At 42.9% G+C, this 20,067-nt stretch overlaps 2 protein-coding genes across 4 annotated transcripts in view; both read left to right on the top strand.

Moving 5' to 3' along the window:
• The window catches only part of depdc4 (DEP domain containing 4), a 75,302-nt gene extending 69,880 nt beyond the window's left edge, over positions 1-5,422 (top strand). For both annotated transcript variants that reach the window (XM_059977562.1, XM_059977563.1), the window contains 2 exons: positions 2,124-2,202; positions 4,032-5,422. In XM_059977562.1, coding sequence (XP_059833545.1) covers positions 2,124-2,202; positions 4,032-4,246 — 294 coding nt within the window. In that variant the 3' untranslated portion in view covers positions 4,247-5,422. The remainder of the gene's footprint in view (positions 1-2,123; positions 2,203-4,031) is intronic.
• Positions 5,423-14,109: 8,687 nt separating this feature from the next.
• The window catches only part of scyl2 (SCY1 like pseudokinase 2), an 89,228-nt gene continuing 83,270 nt past the window's right edge, over positions 14,110-20,067 (top strand). The window contains exon 1 of one of the 2 annotated variants that reach the window (XM_059977560.1): positions 14,110-14,287. The gene's annotated coding sequence lies outside the window, so the exon portion shown is untranslated. The remainder of the gene's footprint in view (positions 14,288-20,067) is intronic. The other variant, XM_059977561.1, reaches the window with a different exon arrangement.

Raw genomic sequence — 20,067 nt, 5'->3', positions numbered from 1 at the left:
GTCTAGGTGTGGGTCGATGGGATTACGTAGAGTAACAGTATGACATGGATTAGATGGGCTGAGGGGTTTGTTTCTGTGCTGTAGCACTTTATGACTTGTTCTCGGGTACCTCTCCTCCATTGTCCATTTCAGTGACTTGTGGCCTCTGTTCTAAACTGACCTTTCCAGTTCGAGCTTGATCATCTCCAACATAAGTTTCTTTTTGCACCTTTGCTCTGATGCCTCTAGAATTTCCTTCAGGATTTGCCTCTTTCCTCAGATGCCTCTCACAGGCAAACAATTAGCTTCCAAGTGAGCTGGCTACCACCACACTTCTGACACATTGCTAGCTCTCTCTTGTCAGGCTACTTGTCTGTTCCAAAATCGGGGGGCATATTGGACAACTTAAGATCTGGAGGTCTGTGATTTACAGAGAGGTGTTTAAGTCCCCCTGTAACCACTGGGCATTTGAAATACAATTAATGAAATCAAATTGAATAAAAATACAGGTAAATATGGATGGCAATGAGTTCAAATGGTAATGGTTCAGAAAGTGTACATCATAGAGTGTATATGCAATGTAATATATTTATTATTGCATGATGTTTGTCTACTTTTTAAGCCAAAATTAATGTTTTTTCTAAGTGAAGTATACAAATTTTGATCTCAGAATGTTCACTCTAAAACCTGATAGAGGTGTACAAGATGATGAGAGGCATTGATCGTGTGGATAGTCAGAGGCTTTTTCCCAGGGCCGAAATGGCTAGCACGAGAGGGCACAGTTTTAAGGTGTTTGGAAGTAGGTACAGAGGAGATGTCAGGGGTAAGTTTTTCTTTTACGCAGGGAGTGCGTGGAATGGGCTGCTGGCAACGGTAGCGGAGGTGGATATGATAGGGTCTTTTAAGATACTCCTGGACGGATATATGGAATAGAAAAATAGAGGGCTATGGGTAACCCTAAGTAATTTCTCAGTTAAGGACATATTTGGCACAACTTTGTGGGCCTAAGGGCCTATAGTGTGCTGTAGGTTTTCTATGTTTCTACAAGGTTGATACTCCAATGTGATGTCAAGGACAAGTTTCACTGTGTAATGGATGGAATAGAATTGGTATATTATGGTCACATAATACTGAGATGTAGTGAGAAGTGTCTTATGGGCAAGATGTTAACAAGGACCCTGTTATTCTTCAGGGGTATAGAAGACTACCTGTCCTGGTGTTAGAGGTCTGAGTATGTGCGAAGGTGAGAGGGAGGGAAGAACAGGGTTTGTTTCAATGTTCTTGTTTTGTTGCTTGTGTTCTGTTTTGTTGTGATCTGTGGTGTTCTGCCAAGCCTGGTGGGTATACTATTTTGGCACCGGAATGTGAGGCAATGCATTCATCACATCCATCAGTGTGTTGGTTGTTTAGCCAAACAACTTATTTCACTAATGTTTCTATGTCAATGTGATAAATAAATGTGAATTTCATCTGATGTAAGGGTGTAATTAGAATTGATTTATTATTGTCACATAGCAAAAAAATGTCATTTCGATAAGATGTTATGAAGAGCCCTTTTTATTTTTTCCAATGGAATTGAAATGATATTGTGCTGTTCCAAAGGAAACCGCGGGAAGTATCACTGCTCAATATTTATCCCTCTGATTAACATCACTAATTTGCTCATTACAGCTTTGATGTTTGAAGGACCTTGCTCTGTGGGAATTGGTTGCTTTGTTTGGTATTGTAGTGGTTAGAATAGGGCTATTATAGTGCAGTTTGTAAGAATGGGGTTCAGCTCTCTCTCCCCAGCCCACAGTCTGTAAAGAGTTTGTATATTCTCCCTGTGACCACATCAGCTTCCTCTCTCATTCATAAGACATGTGGTCATGGTTAGTGAGTTGTGGGCATGTTATGTTGGTGCTGGAAGCGTGGATACACTTGTGAGTTGCCCAGTGCAATTTTGTCGACTTGATTTGTTGCAAAACAATGCATTTCACTGTATGTTTTGATCTTTCAATGTACAAATAAAGCTAATCTTTATCCCTTTTATCTCCTTCATTACAACAGTGATTGAACTTCAAGAATTCAACTTAATCTATAATGTTTAGGATGTATTGAAGCCAGTAAAGGTGTAATATAAACATGTATTTCTTTTCAACTAGATCCCCAGTTTCCTGCTTCAGATGGTCAGGAAGAAGCTCCTTTCTCTTCAGGAAGGAAGGAATCCCAATGCTATTGCAGGTACCTTCTACGTACTCTCTGGAAAGCTTGCAAGACTATGTGAGGCGAGGGTGTATGAAGTAAGAGACTTTCGCCTAACCCCTCCTAGTGGAGGGTGGGCGGGGATGACCCACCCTCCCACTTTCCCCCTCACCTACTCTCATCTATTACCTGGCAGCTTGTTCTCTTCCCTCTCCTGCACCTTTTTATTCTGGCTTCTACCCCCTTCCTTTCCAGTCCTGATAATGTGTCTCGGCCTCAACTCTTTATTCCTCTCTGTAACTATTGCCTGAATTGCTGAGTTCCTCCAGCATTTTGTGTGGGTATTGCTGAACATTTCCAGCATCTGCACAGTCTCTTCTGTTTACAAAATGCTGGAGGAACTCAGCAGGTCAGGCAACATTTGTGGAGCAAAGTGAACAGTTCTTGTTTTAGGCTGAGACCCTTCATCTTGATGTTCAAACTTGCACTTGAACACATTTCACGGATTGCTGAGTTCCTCCAACATTTTGTGTGACTTGATCAAGTACAAGTTTGAGCACGGTATTCCCATTCAAGATCGTTCAATGTTATTCAGTACACAAGCGTAAAGGAGAACAATATTGTTACTCCGGATCCAATGCAGCTCAAAAAGAACACAGTAAGATAACAAGCACAATAACCCTCCAAGTCACTCACCATCCTGACTTGGAAACATGTTGCCGTTCCTTCGCTGGGTCAAATCATGGAATTGCCTCCCTGACAGCACTGTGGGTGTCCCTGCACCTCAGGGACTGCAGCCATTCAACAAGACTGTTCATCACCATCTTAATGAGGGTAATTCAGGATGGGCAATAAATGCTGGCTCAGCTGAACACCCACGTCCGGTAAATGAATAAATAAAAACACAATGATAAAAAACACAATAAATATAAATGCATATACATATGTTGATTGCATGTCTATTGAAGTGACACAGGCATAGGAGTGTTTGTACATAAGCTGACTCTGACATAAAATGATAAAGTAGTGGTGGTGGAGGGGTGGGTTAGTGGGTACAGGTGTTGATCAGCCTTTCTGCTTTGGAGAAAGTAACTGGTTTTTGAGTCTGGTGGTCCTGGGGTGATGCTATGTAGACTCCTCCCCGATGGGATTGGGACAAACAGTCCTTGAGCAGGATGGGTGGGATTTTTCTTGATGTCATGCAATCAAATGCACCTTTCTGTAGAAATATCCTTGATGGTGGGACCAGTGCCAGTGATACATTGGGCAGTTTTAACTACCTGTTGGAGGTCTCCTGTACGGCACAGTGAAGTTTCTGTACTATGTAGTGATGCAACATTTTGGGATGCTCTCTTCTGTGTATCGTAAAGGACCTGAGTATAGATGTGCATAGTCCAGTTCCCTTCAACCTCTTCACAAAGTAGATGTGTCGGTGGGCTCTCCTGATTGTGTAGGAAGTGTTGTGGGACCATGAGAGGTTGTTTGAGCTGTGTCCATCCAGGAGTTTGGATCTGCTCACAGTTTCTACTGTTGTGCCGCCGATGTAAAGAGAGATGTGAGTATTGTGAGTATCTCCTTTGTCTTGTTGGCACCAGGCCTCAAGTTCTTATACATCCTCTCTGTTGGCTGTCTCATCATCAATGGTGCTGAACCCCACCACAGTTGTGACATCAGCAAACTTGACAACATGATTACTTGGGTGTGTGACCATGCAGTCAAGTGTGACCAGAGTGTATAGCAATGGGCAGGAATGGGCTTTATGATGTATGTCATTGCCAGCTGTTCAGAGCATGTCATGCTGTTTGGCATCAGTGCCACTGCGTGGTGGTCTCTCCTTGATGACTTTTCTTTTCATGTTTTTGTTACAGACTTTACCTTCTGCAAGCATGTCACACAGAAGGAGTTTGAGGTACAGAAGCGTCATACCACCTTAGAGCAACTTCAGCGGTTGATTTGCAGTATCAGTCAAAATCGCAGCCTGTGTGAGAAGGAAAGAAACCGGCTGCTTCAGGAGTTTCGGAAGCACCATCCCTCCGTGTTTTTCCACCACTACTCAAGCTGCCGGTTAGGAGAACATTTGTAGAATGGCTTCTCAGAGTTGAACAACTACTTACAGCATTGTGAATGATTACTTGAATTTGATTGCATTGATCCAGGAATTTTAACTGTACAAGCACAGGAACTAACCACACAGATATGCGACTGTGGCATGTCCATCTCTTGCCTTTTCACCGTTCGAACTTCTTTTTGTTTAATTTGCACAAAATGTGAATCATGCTACTGATTAGCAAAAATTCAGAAGTAAATTTATTATCAAAGTATATGTATCTGGAGATTCATTTTTATGCACACATTTACAGATAAATGAAGAATTGCAGAAGAATTTCAGAAGTACTAAACATAAAGACTGACAAATAGCCATTGTGCAAAAATTAGGGCAACTATTTGGGTATAACTGTAAAAATAAGAGAGCGCAAAATTATGTATTGCACCCACAAAGTGGTGGAGGAACTCAGCAAGTCTGGCAGCATCTATAGAAATGAAGGCCAGGGTTCTTCATCAGGATCCCTGAAGTGTCTCAGCCCAAAACATCAACTCTATTCCTTTCCACAGATGCTGCCTGATTTGCGGAGTTCCTCTGGTATTTGTGTTATGCAGGATTTCCAGCATCTACAGAATTTCTTGTATACATGAACTGCACCCTATGCTTTTACAGTTGTAGAAGGTGGATACTCCTTTTTATTTTACTTGAGGCTAAAGTATTTGCCAGTCATTTGAATCTGAATTTCTCACTGTACGCTGGCTTCATTGATTGTGGGCAACGATTTGATTTCTTAAAGATGCACAGCTTGTATGCATGAAATCATCATTTTTCTCTCCTGATGTTGAAACAGTTCTAGTGGCACCACAAAAATCTGGTAGAGGGTGGAGTAAAATGGAAAAACAATCCAACAATCATCAGTGGATTCTGAATGAACTGGACTCTGATTTATGTTGCTCCCTTACACTGGACTTCAGATGTATTATTTTTAATTTTAACCATGGAAAAAATTTAAATAAGTAAAGTCTTCAACAAATGGAAGTTACTCTGAAGAAATTGGCTCAATCTCCTGTCCTTTTATTGTTGAAGGACATTTGGATCATTAAGTGCACCAAGAATACCGAGTGACAGAACTGGAAAATTGTACAAGAGATTTAATGTAGAAAAAGTTAGTTATTTTCTTTGTATAATTAATGTACAAATAAGAAACACAAGAATAAAGATGGTTTTCAGTCATGTAATAAATTAGTCTAATGAGGTATTCTGTTGTTCCAGCAGCATGCCTTTGGTCAAACCTTTTAAGGAGATACTGCTGAGTTAATTGATAAAATGATTTATTATTGTCTTATATACTGATACAATTATAGAGAAAGTGCATTGCAGGCCGACAATAACGTCAAGAATCTGTCTTATCCTACTGGGGGAGCCATTCAGTTGTCTCTCAACAGCAGGATAGAAACTCTTTCAGCCCAGTGGTGTGTGCTTTCAAGCTTTACTGTCCTCTTCCAAATAGGAGAGGGAAGAAGAGAGGATGTCTGGGGTGGGTGGGCTATTTGATTGTTAGCTACCTTACTGAGGCAGCAGGAAGTGTAGGCAAGAGTCTATGGAGGGGAGACTGGTTCCTGGGATGTTCTGAGTTGTGTCACAGCTCTACATTTTCTTGCCGTCATGGGCTGAGCAGTTGCCATATCAAGCTGTGATATGTCTGGATCGAATGCTTTCGATGGTATTGCAATAAAAATTCATGTGGGTCAAAGAAGAAGTCAAGGGGAGACCTACCAGTCCTCATTAAGAGATCAGCTGTGGAAAGGTTTCAAGTTTCTGGATGTGATTATCTCTGAAGAGTATCACTGCACAAGATTAGAAAAGTTTCACAAGGTTGCAAACTCCCAGCTCCATCATGGGCACTAGCCTTCCCAGCATCAAGGACATGTTCAAAAGGTGGTTCCTGGAAAAGGAGGCATCTGTCATTAAGGACCCCCATCACCCAGGATAAGCTTTCTTCTCATTACTACTTTTGGAGAGGAGGTACAGGAACCTGAAGACACACTCAGAATTTTAGGAACAGCTTCTTCCTTCACCATAAGATTTTTGAACAGGCAATGAACCAACCCACGAAGACAAGCTCACTATTTTTGCTCTCTTTTTCACTGCTTATATAAGAACACAGCAATGCAGCACAGGAACAGGCCATTCAGCCTACAGTGTTGTGCCAAACCAGCTTAAAAAGCCAATCCAAAACACTCAAACGCTAATCCATCCTAACTACACCATGTCCATATCCTTCCAGCTTCCTTGCATCCATGTGCCTATGCAAATGACTCTTAGGAGCCATGAATGTATATGCTTCTACCACTATTCCAGGCTCTATGACTGAGTAAAAGAACTTGCCTCTTATGTACCCCTTGAACCTACCCCTCTTTCCTTCAATGCATATCCTTTGGTATTAGACATTTCAACCCTGGAAAACATACTCTGTCCACGTTGTCTATGCCTCTCATAATCTTGTAAACCTCTATCAGATCTCCCCTCAGCCTGCAGTGCTCCAGAGAAAACCACCCAAGTTTATCCAGCCTCTCATGGTAGCACAAGCCCTCTAAACCAGGCAGCATCCTGGTAAATCTCTACTGCACCCTCTCCAAAGCCTCAACATCCTTCTTATAGTGGGGCGACCAGAACTGTATGCAATACTCCAGCTGTCACCAAACCGGAGTTTCATAAAGTTACAATGTAACCACTCCACTTTTGAATTCAGTTCCTCAACCAATAAAAATAAGCATTTGAAAAGTTGCCTTAACCACTTTAGCAATCCATGTAGCCACTTCCATTGAGCTATAAACTTGAATCCCAAGATCCTTCTGCTCAGCAACACTGTTAAGGACCTTGCCCTGTGTACTCTCTCCTTGCATTTTCCCTGCTGAGACGCAGAACCTTTCATTTATCTGGGTTAAACTCATCTGCCATTTCGCAGCCCATATCTGCACCTGATCTATATCACGCTGTATTCTTTAACAGTCTTCTACACAATCCCAACTCCACCGATCTTGGTGTCATCCACAAATTTACTAACCCACCCATCTACATTTTCATACAGGTCATTTATATACATTATAAACAGCAGAAGTCCCAGCATAGATCCCTGTGGAACACCACTAATTACAGACCTCCAGCTCGAATAAGTCTCTTCAACCACTACCCTCTGCCTTCTATGTGAAAGCCAGTTCTGAATCCAAATAGGCAACTTGCCACAGGTCCCTGCATCTTAATCTTCTGGTTTAGTTTCCCATGGGGGACTTTGTCAAACGCCTTACTAAAATTCATGCAGACAACATCCACTCCCTTACCCTCATCAATCTCTCTTGTCAGCTTGTCAAAAAAGCTCAATCAAGTTGGTAAGGCATGAAGATACTGGCCAAGGGCCCAGCAATCTCGTCTTTTGCCTCCCTCAATACCCTGGGATGTCCCATCAGGCCCTAGGGACTTGTCTACCTTAATACTCATTAGGAGGCCCAACATTTCCTTCTCCTTGACCTTTAAATCCCCCAGCATATTTATATCCTCTTACTCTTGATGTATGTATAGAATGCCTTGGGATTCTCCTTAATTCTACTTGCCAAGGACTTTTCATGGCTTCTCCTGGATTTTCCTAATTCCCTTCTTTGATTGTTTTCTGGCTTCTTTATACTCCTCGTGCTTCATTTGATCGTAACTTCTGAAGCTTTACATACTTTGCCTTTTTCTTCTTCATTTAATTCATCACCTCTCTGGACATCCAAGGTTTTCTTGACTTTCCATCCCCATCCTTGCTTTTAACAGGAACATTCCTTTCCTGTACTCTGCAATTGATCTTTAAGCACCTTCCACATATTTAATGTGGACTTGCCAAAGGAAAGGTGTTCCCAATTAACACATATTTGTTCCTGCCAAATGCCCCCTCCAATTTAAAACCAAACCTGTGCCTGTGTATAGCTATCCTGTGGCTATTAAGGGGATTGTAGTTCAATCCCATCAGTGTGATTGCATTCTTCCTATTCCTGAGTTCCAGCCAAATGGACTCAGTGTCTGACCCCTCCATTATGTCTCTAAGTGCAGCTGTGATATTATCCCTGATTAATAGTGCAACTCCACTCCCTCTTGTAACTCCTCTATCTTTTCTAAAACTTTGAAAACCTGGTACACTAATCACACATTCCTGCCCCCCTCTCAACTCAAGTTTCAGTAATGGCTACAACATCATAGTTCCATGTTCTGATCCATACTATAAGTTCATCACCCTTTCCCATAATACTCCTAGCATTAAAATATACACACTTAAAACTATCCAACCCATCATACTTGATATTTCAATTTTGCCTTTCAATACTTTTCCTGACATCTACCTTCCCATTTGATCTAGCCCTTCCTGACTTGGGGCTCTGGTTCCCAGCCCCCTTCAAAACTAGTTTAAACTCTCCCAAGTAGCATCAAAAAACATTCCAGCCAGAATATTGGTTCCCTTCCAGTTCAGGTGCAAATTGTCCCTCTTGTCCAGGTTACCCTTTCCCCAGAAAAGTTCAAATGATTCAAGAATTTGAAACCCTGTCCCCAGCACTATCTTATTCAATCTGTGTTATCACGACATTGCTACCTACATTAGTCCATGACACAGGGAGTAATTTAATGTTTATATATATTGTAATTTATGGTATTTTTATGTATTGCATTGTATTGCTGCTGCAAAACAAACTTAATGACATTTGTCAGTGAAAATAAAAAATGGTAGAGCAGACTTGTAGGGTCTCTTCCTGTTACTAGTCAATATGATGTATTGTTGTGGAAAAAAAATCTCAGGAGCAGCAGACATTATAGATCAGGCCGACTCAGAGAATTGTTTCAGACTAAGCGGTTTTATTACATGATATCATGGAGAGCCCAGACACCTAAAGCGGAGTTCTAAGACTCTGCTCAACAATGGTTTAAACTCCTATTTATACCCCAGGCGTATGTGACAAGAAGCACTTAAATCTGAAAAAGGAGAGAACTCCAACTATAACTCATTAGAATAGTAAAGTTGCACTATATGTCCTTGAGCGGTTATACATTTTCTTAAGTGTTAGTTCTCAAGACAGTATATCAGGCTTTCCCAAGCGCAGACATGTGACAATTCTTAGAACAAGGAAGCACAGACATAGTTATTTTCCTATCCCATCTACAAAGTGCATTTCAGTGACACGGTGTCCATTAGTGGCAGATAAGTGATTAGAGACTTTGAATTCACATTCAAGAAGAAGGTCATTAACCCCTTAATGTTTGTCACAATGTCTTACTACTTTTCTTCCACATGTATGTACCCTCCTGTGATTCCAGCAGAAGTTCTGATTGCAGTCATAGTTTCTCTGTCCAGACACAGCAGGACTTGTTTCAGTTTGAGTTCGAGTTCAAGTTTATTGTCATCGGCATGTATTGTGTTGCTGAGGCCTCTGTTGGTCAGAGCAGACGTTGGGTATTGAGTCCTAGCCATTAGATACGCAAGCCTGGACTGTACGATACGGAGAGCAAGCTGTTGCCCTTGTAGCAAGTCTCCCCCTCTCCATGCATCTGATGAACCCAAAGGAATGGCAGGGACCGATACAGTCTGGTACCAGAACCATTGCAGGAGTTGTCAGTCAGCATTGAGTTAAATGTGGAAGTGCCTTAGGGACTTCCGCTCCAGACTTTTCCCTCGGGGTTTATTCCTGAAGCCTTCTCCATGAGTGGGTATAGCCACAAGGCAGCGGAGGTCTGAGATCAGAGTTTCCCTTCTCCTTGATAAGCTGCCATCCACAGCTGATGAGTCCCAACAGCCTGAAGCGACTGATTTTAAGGTGCCAGTAGCCTACCTTTGCCCTTCTCCTGTCAGTAGAAATGGTTCAGCTGGGCTTAATTAGGCAAGCCATACATGAAGGCCAGGAGCAGGACTTGGTTGTCAGAGGCTATTTGAGGTGCACACCTTTGGGAGCATTTCGTTGGTAGTGGAAGCCACAGATGACTGCAGAGGTATGTGCGCTGCTGAGGACCCGTGACTTCACCTTCAGAACAGGCGACAAGGCAGCCCTCTACAACAGTGAGGGCCAAACTATCCTGGGCCATCAGAGAGGCAAAGCATGCACATGCCCAGTTAATCCACAGCCACTTCCAGGACAACAGCAACACGCAGCACATGTGGAAGGGCATCCAGGACATCACCAACTACAGGACAACATCACCTGACTATGCAGGTGATGCCTTCCTCCCAGATGCGTTGAACAACTTCTACGCTCATTTTGAGGCAGAAAATGACATGGCAGCAAGGAAGTCCACCCCTCCTCCAAATGACCAGGTGCTGTGTCTCACCGTGGCCGACGTGAAGAGAACCCTGTGCAGGGTCAACCCACGGAAGGCTGCTGGACCAGACAATATATCCTGGCAGGGTGCTAGCAGATGTTCTCACTAACATCTTCAACATCTCCCTGTGTAGTGCCGTTGTTCCAACGTGCTTCAAGGCCGCCACCATTGTCCCCATGCCAAAGAAGTCTTCAGTGTACTGCCTCAATGACTACCATCCTGTTGTACTCACAGCCATGATCATGAAGTGTTTCGAGAGGCTCATCATGAGGCACATCAAGACCCTGCTGCCCCCCTCACTGGACCCCCTGGAGTTTGCGTACTGTCCCAATGGCTCAACAGACGACACCATTGCCATCACCCTCCACCTGGACAAAAAAGACATGTACGTTCGAATGCTGTTCATAGGCTTCAGTTCAGCATTCAATACAATCATCCCTCAAAAACTGATTGGAAAGCTGAGCCTACTACCTGAATACCTCCCTCTGCATCTGGATCCTAGACTTCCTGACTGGGAGACCTCAGTCAGTCCAGATCGGGAGCAGCATCTCCAACACCATCACACTGAGCATGGGGGCTCCCCAGGGTTATGTGCTCAGTCCACTGCTGTTCACTCTGCAGACCCATGACTGTGCTGCAAAACACAGCTCGAACCATATCATCAAGTTCACCGATGACACATCCGTGGTGGGTCTGATCAGCAAGAATTACGAGTCAGCTTACAGAGAGGAGGTGCAATGGCTAACGGACTGGTGCAGAGCCAACAACCTGTCTCTTAATGTGAACAAAACAAAAGAGATGGTTGTTGACTTCAGGAGAGCACGGAACAACCACTCCCCACTGGACATCAACGGATCCTCAGTAGAGATCGTTAAGAGCAGCAAATTTCTTGGTGTTCGCCTGGCAGAGAATCTCAGCTGGTCCCTCAACACCAGTTCCATAGCAAAGAAAGCCCAGCAGTGTCTCTACTTTCTGTGAAGGCTGAGGAAAGACCATCTCCCACCCCCCATCCTCATCACATTCTACAGGGGTTATATTGAGAGCATCCTGAGCAGCTACATCACTGCCTGGTTCGGAAACTGCACCATTTCGGATCGCAAGACCCTGCAGTGAGGTCAGCTGAGAATATCATTGGGGTCTCTCTTCCCGCCATTACAGACACTTACACCACACGCTGCATCTGCAAAGCAAACAACATTATGAAGGACCCCACGCACCCCTCATACAAACTCTTCTCCCTCCTGCCGTCTGGGAAAAGGCACCAAAGTATTCAGGCTCTCACAACCAGACTATGTAACAGGTTCTTCCCCCAAGCTATCAGACTCCTTAGTATCCAGAGCCTGGACTGACACCAACTTACTGCCTTCTACTGTGCCTATTGTCGTGTTTATTATTTATTGTAATGCCTGCACTGTTTTGTGCACTTTATGCAGTCCTGGTTAGGTCTGTAGTCTAGTGTAGTTCTTTTTTCCTGTATTGTTTTACGTAGTCCATGCAGTTTTTGTAATGTTTCATGTAACACCATGGTCCTGAGAAACATTGTCTCGTTTTTACTGTGTACTGTACCAGCAGTTATGGTCAAAATGACAATAAAAAGTGACTTGACTTGAGCTTGTCCCCATTACCACCCCTGGCTATAACAACCTTAAGGACCCAAGGTATATGTTGGGTATATATAAAATCTCATGCTAATGTAACTTGATGTCATGTTTGTAACATCATGTAATACAACGTCAAGTTTGTAATGTCATGCAATGTGATGTCATCAATGCACAAAGGAGTTGAAGGAACTCAGCACGTCTGGCAATCCAGATGAAGGGTCTTGTCTTGAACATCAGCTTTCTATTTCCTTCCATAGATGTCGTCTTGTGTGCTGAGATCCTGTATCTCCTTTGTGATGCATATTTTCTGCATGTTCAATCTCCTATGTCTCCATAATGTTACGTTTGTATTATAATATAAGTTCCAAGACTTATGATTTAGGAATAGGTTCTCCACCTCAAACACGACTTTCTTATTCCTTTTAGTGTAATTTAGAGACTTCTATGTCCTCACACTCTTCTGCTGCTACAAATCCACATATTTCATGTTATATGTCATATTTGCTGCAATGTTATGTAATGTCAAGTTTGTCATGAAATCCAAAGGCTGTTGCCTTTCTGTTAACCCAGTACATAAATGTAATCATAAGGAAAGCCCAACAGTGCCTTGGCTTTTGTAGGAGCTTTGGCTTGTTGCTGAACACTAACATAACTTCTACAGATAAACTGTTGGAAGTATCCTTAATGGATGCATCATGGCCTGGTACAACAATTTGAATATGCAGGAAATTAAGAAGCTACAGTGAGTAGTGGATACTGCTCAGTACATCATGGGCACATCTCCCACCCCCATTGGTCATTTCTTAAGGCAGAACTACCTCAAGAAGACAACATCCATCATCAAAGATTCCCACCTTCTGTGTGTTTTGCCACCTTTTCACAGCCACCATTGGGTTTGAGGTACAGAGGCCTGAAATCCCACACCATCGAGTTAACAAACAACTAGTGTTCTTCAACCATTTGGTTCTTGAACCAATCAGCACAACCCTAATCACTACTCAATATAACAACACTAGAACCACTTTGCACTAAAATTGTCTCTTTTTGTTCTACGTAGACACGAGGAGACTGGGAATCCATTTCGCTGAACACCTACGCTCTGTCCGCCAGAGAAAGCAGGATCTCCCAGTGGCCACACATTTTAATTCCACATCCCATTCCCATTCTGATATGTCTATCCATGGCCTCCCCTGCTGTCAAAATGAATCCAAACTCAGGTTGGAGGAACAACACCTTATATACCTCCTGGGTAGCCTCCAGCCTGATGGCATGAACATTGACTTCTCTAATTTCTGTTAATGCCCCTCCTCCCCTTCTTACCCCATCCCTGATTTATTTATTTTCCCCCTCTTTTTCTCTCTCTGCCCCTCTCACAATCACACTTTGCCTGCTCTCCATCTCCCTCTGCTGCTCCCCTCCTCCTTTCTTTCTCCCTCGGCCTCCTGTCCCATGATCCTTTCCCTTCTCCGGCTGTGTATCCCTTTTGCCAATCACCTTTCCAGCTCTTAGCTTCATCCCTCCTCCTCTTGTCTTCTCCTATCATTTTGTATCTCCCCCTCCCACTTTCAAATCTCTTACTATCTTTTCTTTGGGTTAGTCCTGATGAAGGGCCTCAGCCTGAAACGTCGACAGCGCTTCTCCCTATAGATCCTGCCTGGCCTGCTGCGTTCCACCAGCATTTTATTCCTTTTTTGGTTCTAATTGTGTTCTTGTAAGATTTGAGAATAATTTATGTTTAATTCATATCTTATTTGTGACTGTTTCTTTGATGCTCTATAGTTGTTCATGCTGCTGCAAGCAAGTGTTTGATTGAACCTTGTACGTATGACAATGAACCTGACGTTGATTTGAGCAGCTGGGTGTTGTAGCCCAGGTGAGTGACACCTGAACAGACGCCCCACCCTTCCCCACCTGTAGCCACGCCCTTTGAGGTCGGCGTGACGTGTATGAGCGGAAGCGGAAATGAGGTATGCGGCAGGGTAGTTAGTGAGTGTTGTGATGGCGCAGGGCCTGCTCCTGCCGGCGCCGCCGTGACATCGATGGGGCCCAAGTGAGCCTAGGGTCGGCCGATAGACTGACCCTCCCTCGCCTCCGCGCTCCCACCGCCAAGCGGCCTCAAAGCACCGCTTTACACCTTCAGGTGACGGCCCTGGGATGGGGTGGAGTGGGGAGGTTGCGGCGAATCCGGGCCCGGGGATATTCGTGGTGGGTGAAGGCGCTGTGACCCGGGGGGAGAGGGAAATGCTCGGTCCGAGAGGTGAAGCTCTGGCCCCAGAAGCTGCCCAATGGCCTGAGGTTGAGTCACAAGAGCGCGGAGGCCCAGTCGTCCATGCTACCCAACTGCACTGATCCCCGTCTACCAAAACTTATTTCGTGTCCCCTTCTGTATGCTGGAGATCCAGGTGCTTGTCTCCATGCTGATTAAATGTTGTGACCCTAAACGCAAATCGTTTTGCTTTCAGGTCACAGTTCAAATCTTTTATTTCCCATTCTGTCCTACGTCACATTCCTAAAAACCAGCCGTTTGATTTTAGATTCCTGACCCTACCCTGTCTCAGATCCTAATTCCATCTGTCATTCCCGACATCCTATTGTTTTTATTTCATTGATTCCACCGCCGCTTTAAGCATTTTGATCCAGATTCTAACCCCTCTCTGAATGAAAACGTTTGGCAGGTGGATCTTTATATGTCTTGAGAGTCTCTGTTTTCACCTCCTTAAACAATGCCTTCCCTCTGGGTGAAAAATTGTTTTTACTTAGATCCTCTTGAAGTCTCCTAAATCCTTTCCATCTCCATGAAAGTGATTACACAGATATATAGGGCAGTAAAGAAGGCATGTGGTATATTTTCATTTATTAGTTAAGAAATTGATTTCAAGAGTTCGAATGTAATATTGCAGCTTTATCAGACTTTAGTTCGGCTGCATCTGGAGTATTTTATACAGTTTTATCTGCCACGTTATAGGAGGAACGTTGAGACTTGGGAGAGGGTGCAGAAGAGGTTTACCGGGATGCTGCCTTAATCAAAATGCACATGCTATAAAGAGAGTTTGGACAGATTTGTGTTGTTTTCTCTGGAGTGATGGAGGCTGAATGGAGATCTTACAGAGGTTTATAAGATTATGAGAGGAGTAGGTAGAGGGTACCTTTTTTTTTCCTTCAGCATATTATCTGGCTATTGCCAGCTTAGTGTTTGTGGAAATTTGTTGCCTTGTTTCCTACATTATTTCACTGGTTGTACATAAAATGTATTTTATGGGCTGTTAAAATACCTTTTCTACTGTTGAGGTTGTGTTGGGTCCTAGAGAAACACAAGCCATTCTTTTTTTTGAGGTTATTGATTTAGAATACTGATTAATAGGAGACGGGGACATGAGTTCTTAATGAGCATATGGGCTTCATGCTGACAACAGTTATCTAAGTAAATGCTGCTTTGTGTAATATAATTTTCTTATGAGATTCTGTGGCAGAGATTTAATTTGCATTATTGTATCATCTTTAAAGAACAAAGGCCCAGTCAAGTCCTTAATTTATTGGATGGCAAACAAAGCTTCAAATTGACATGATTAAACTCTAAACACCTTGTGTCAGGGGAAATAATTACATTTAAGCACTCCAAGTAATTAAAAATTTTCCCTTATTCCTTCTGAAAATAAAACATGTCAAAAGCAAGGTACCTCCAATTCCTAATGAGAACAGACTCGAGCACTTGATTGGTAACTTCTGTTTATGTTGCACCTTCATCCTCGGGTGCTGAAGGAACATCGTTTCTCAGTTTCGTGAACAAAATGCAATGGGCTAACCACTGGAAGACTAAAATTTGAGAATATAATTGTCCCTGAGTCAGCAAATAATTTCTGTTTCTCTTTCAAAGATGTTTGATCAGTTTCAAGAGTCAGAAGGCCTCCGATTGCTGGCTGTTAGGTTATGTCTGGGTGTGCTTGATTTGTTGCTTTAACAACAGAGTAAGTAAATCTCCAGGGCATTTCTTTTTTCAGAGAGGGTTATGCTCATTTCTTAGAACATAGGACAATGCAGGGCCTTCAGCCCATGATGTTGAGCTGACCTTTTTGACCTACTGTAAGGTCAGTCTATCCTTCCCTCCCACATTGCCCTCTGTTTTTCTTTTAAAAGTCCTTAATGTATCTGTGTCGTCACCACCCCGGCAGGGAACTCCATGCACCCATCTCACTCTGTTTTTAAAAAAAAACTACCTCTGACATCCACCATATTTTCCTCAATCAGCTAAAACTTATCCCCCCCCCCCCCCCCCCGGAGAAAAAGTCACCGACTGTCTTCTCTGTCTATACCTCTGATCATCTTATACCCTTCTATCAAGTCACCTCTCATCCTCCTTTGCTCCAGAGAGAAAAGTGCTAGCTCAGTCAATCTACCCTCATACGACATGCTCTCCGATACAGGGAGCATCCTGGTAAATCTACTCTTCAGCCTGACTAAAGCTTCCACACATCCTTTCCATGATGAAGCAACCAGAACCGGATACAATATATGACATGAGTTTTTTAAAGAGCTGTAACCTTACCTTGAGGTTCTTAATCTCAACCCCAAACTATTGAAGGGCAACACACCATCTGCCTTCTTGACTTAGTAACTGTGAGGAATCTATGGACATGAACTCTGTGATCCCTCCAGACTACAAATAAATTGTGCCATTAACCATGTAGTCCACCTTCAAATTCAGTCTTCAATGTATCACTTCAGACTTTTCCAGATGGTACTCCAGCTGTCATCCCTGCATCCTATCTATGGCCTTTTGTAGCCTATGTCAACCCACCGACCTCTGTGTCATCTGCAAGTCCACCTTTCCACTTCCTCATTCAAGTCATTTATAAAAATCACAAAGAGCAAGGGTTGCAGAAGCCTCTGCTTCTCCAAATGCTGAAAAATCCTGTCTCTAAGAATCCTCTCCGATAGTTTGCTTACCAGTGGCGTAAGACTCACTGGTCGATACCCTTATTACCTTTCTTGACCCAGTGAATAACAGTTTCCACTCTCCGGTCTTCTGGTACTATTTCTTGTCCTTATTTTTTTAAGCGCTGTCCTTCTACATCATGTGGTGGTCTTGTGACCACCACATGATTAGAAAGATAATTTAGAAAACCATTAATCTTGACTATGTTATTGATGAAAATAAAGGGCCTCTCAGTATTCTGAAGAATTTAGAATGAATAATATTTTATTGTACATAATTTTATTTGTATCATAATGAATATTCTAATGAATTTGCATGACATTCTGTTATGGTAGTGAAACATTTATAAATATCCATTGTTGAAGTAAAATAAAAGGCTTTTTAGCTGTTAATACACATTACAGTGAGATGAATTTGTTCTTTGCTGGGTTACCATGACTGTGGTTTCTAGTTGAGTGATAACACAGTGCAGTAGAGGTCACAGAGCAACTAGTGTACAGGACGGGGTCGGTGAGTTTGCGTGTGCCAGTGCTGGAAGCCATCTGACACACAGGTGGTTGCTGAATAAAGATACCGTAGATTCCGGACTACAGAGCGCACCTGATTAAAAGCCGCACGCTCTAATTTTAGAAAGAAAATCAATTTTGTACTTGTACAAGCCGCACCGGATTTTAAGCCGCAGGTGTCCCAGGTTGTAATATGAGATATTTACACAGAAAGGTATTACACGTGAGGATTTTTTAAGTTTTAATTAAATCCGTATGGTAGCATAAACAAATATATATTGCAAATGCTTTTTTTCGAACAGTGCCTGTAACACAGCTACTTTTAAATATACATACGTATCGGTAACACACAAATTACGTTGCGTATACTTTTTTACTGAACAGTGCACGAACAACATTCCAATATCTCCTAACGACTGGTAAAAAAAATATATATACTGCAGCCTACCAGGAAAAGTTATTGATCGCCTTCTTCATCTTCCTCCTGCGTACTAAAACCATCAAAGTCCTTCAGTGTCCGAATTGAATAAAACCTCAGGATCTCGTCACTCATTTCAGTCTCTTCATTGTCGCTCTCACTTGAGCGCATGTGGTCCTCTTAATCACGCAGCAGTCCAGCCTTTCGAAACCCGTTGGTGATGGTGGATGTTGTGACACCGCTCCACGCATTTAGGATCCACTGGCAGACTTGAGTTAAAGATGCTCTTCGCATGCGTCCTGTTTTGGTAAAGGATTTCTCGCCGCTCGTCATCCAAGCATCCCACTCAACGCGCAGCGTCACTTTAAATGCCCGGTTCACGCTGATGTCCAGTGGCTGCAAATACTTCATGGTGCCCCCAGGAATCACAGCTGGAATTGAGTTTGTACTCTTGATGGCAGCTTTCACTGAACTTTCATTGTCAGCCGCTTAAAAAATCACCATCAGTGGAAGCTTTAGTCCGGATGCTGTGCAGCTCAGAACACAAGTAAAATGCGTTCTCTCATGGCCACTTGTTTTCAGTGTGATGGATGAGTCACCTTTTTTATTAACAGTCCGAGTGAGAGGTCAAACGTCAAAGGTACTTCATCCATATTTATGATATCATCTGGCCCGATGGAATTCTCCGCTATCTTTGTTTGAGTGAATGTGCGGAAGTTAGCAAGCTGTTCCTCGTGGTCGGGAGGGAGCTGCTGACACAGAGTCGTGCGTACCCTGACGGACAGGCCTTTTCGTCTCATAAGTCTAAAACACCACGATGGCCCACCTCTAAAATCTTTGATTTTCATTCTGGTGGCGATTGCTTTAGCCTTCAGTCTGATCTGCACGGTGGAAACACCGCGGCCGCCTGCTCTCTGTGTGTTAACCCAGTCTTCAAGAAAGTTTTCAAGTTCGGGCCATCTGCTATGATTACCTCTGAAAGCTTTTGTCGTCTTTTTGCATTGACTCAGTTCTTCACGCTGGCGTCTCCACCGTCTCAACATCGATTTATTTATGCCAAGATTATGTGCAGCAGCTCGATTTCCTTCTTCAACCGCCAGATTGATCGCCTTTAACTTAAAAGCTGCATCATATGCTTTTCTTCGAGTGTTTTCCATGTTGATGAGGGAGAGTACAAATGACTGATTTACAATAATTTAATTGTGAAAGTGCGCTTGATTTATCTTACAATTTCATTGGACCTCTGTGAACTACTCATCAATTTTATTGGTCTACTGTTACGAGGCAAAATGTTTTTGGCGGCATGAAAAAAAAACATGCATTAGCCGCACCGTAGTATAGGCCGCAGTGTTGCCACAGTGTTCAAAGCGTGGGAAAAAAGTAGCGGCTTATAGTCCGGAATTTACGGGTAATACAGTCAGCCCTCCTTATCCGCGAGGGATTGGTTTCAGGACCCCTCGTGGATACCAAAACACATGGATGCTCCGGTCCCTTATTTAACCTGTTTCAGTGAGTTGGACTTTAGGACCCTGTGGAGCTCTGAATCCGCAGTGTTTCTGTTCACGAAAATAATCACGATCACGAGTGAAAATAACGTGGAAATAATAAAGCAATCAGAAAGAGGTGAAACGCCATCGGTCATTGGAAAAGCGTTAGGCTACAGTCGGTCAACGATCGGAACAATTTTAAAGGATAAAGTGAGAAAGGCCCTGCCCTGATGAAAGCTACAGTTATTACTTAGCAATGCAGTGGTTTAATTATTGAAATACATACGTTTCTTAAGTGTTTTATATGCATAGAAAGGTAAAATATATACTATTGTCTAAGACAAACGTTTGACTAACTGACGCTAAATAATACGGGATGTACCTGTTCCGATTTAGTAAGAGAACTTCTGATTTTGTTTGATTCCAATCCATGATAACCTACGCACATCCTCCTGTATACTTTAAATCATCTGTACATTACTTATAATACCTAATACAATGTAAATGCTATGTAAAATAGTTGTTATACTGCATTGTTTCGGGAATAATGACAAGAAAAAAAAGTCTGTACATGCT

The sequence above is a fragment of the Hypanus sabinus genome, chromosome 8 (assembly GCF_030144855.1).
Source record: "Hypanus sabinus isolate sHypSab1 chromosome 8, sHypSab1.hap1, whole genome shotgun sequence".
In the NCBI taxonomy this organism is placed as follows: Eukaryota; Metazoa; Chordata; class Chondrichthyes; order Myliobatiformes; family Dasyatidae; genus Hypanus; species Hypanus sabinus.
The sequence above is the reverse complement of the archived record's forward strand: the minus strand, read 5'-3'. Positions and strand labels throughout refer to the sequence as shown.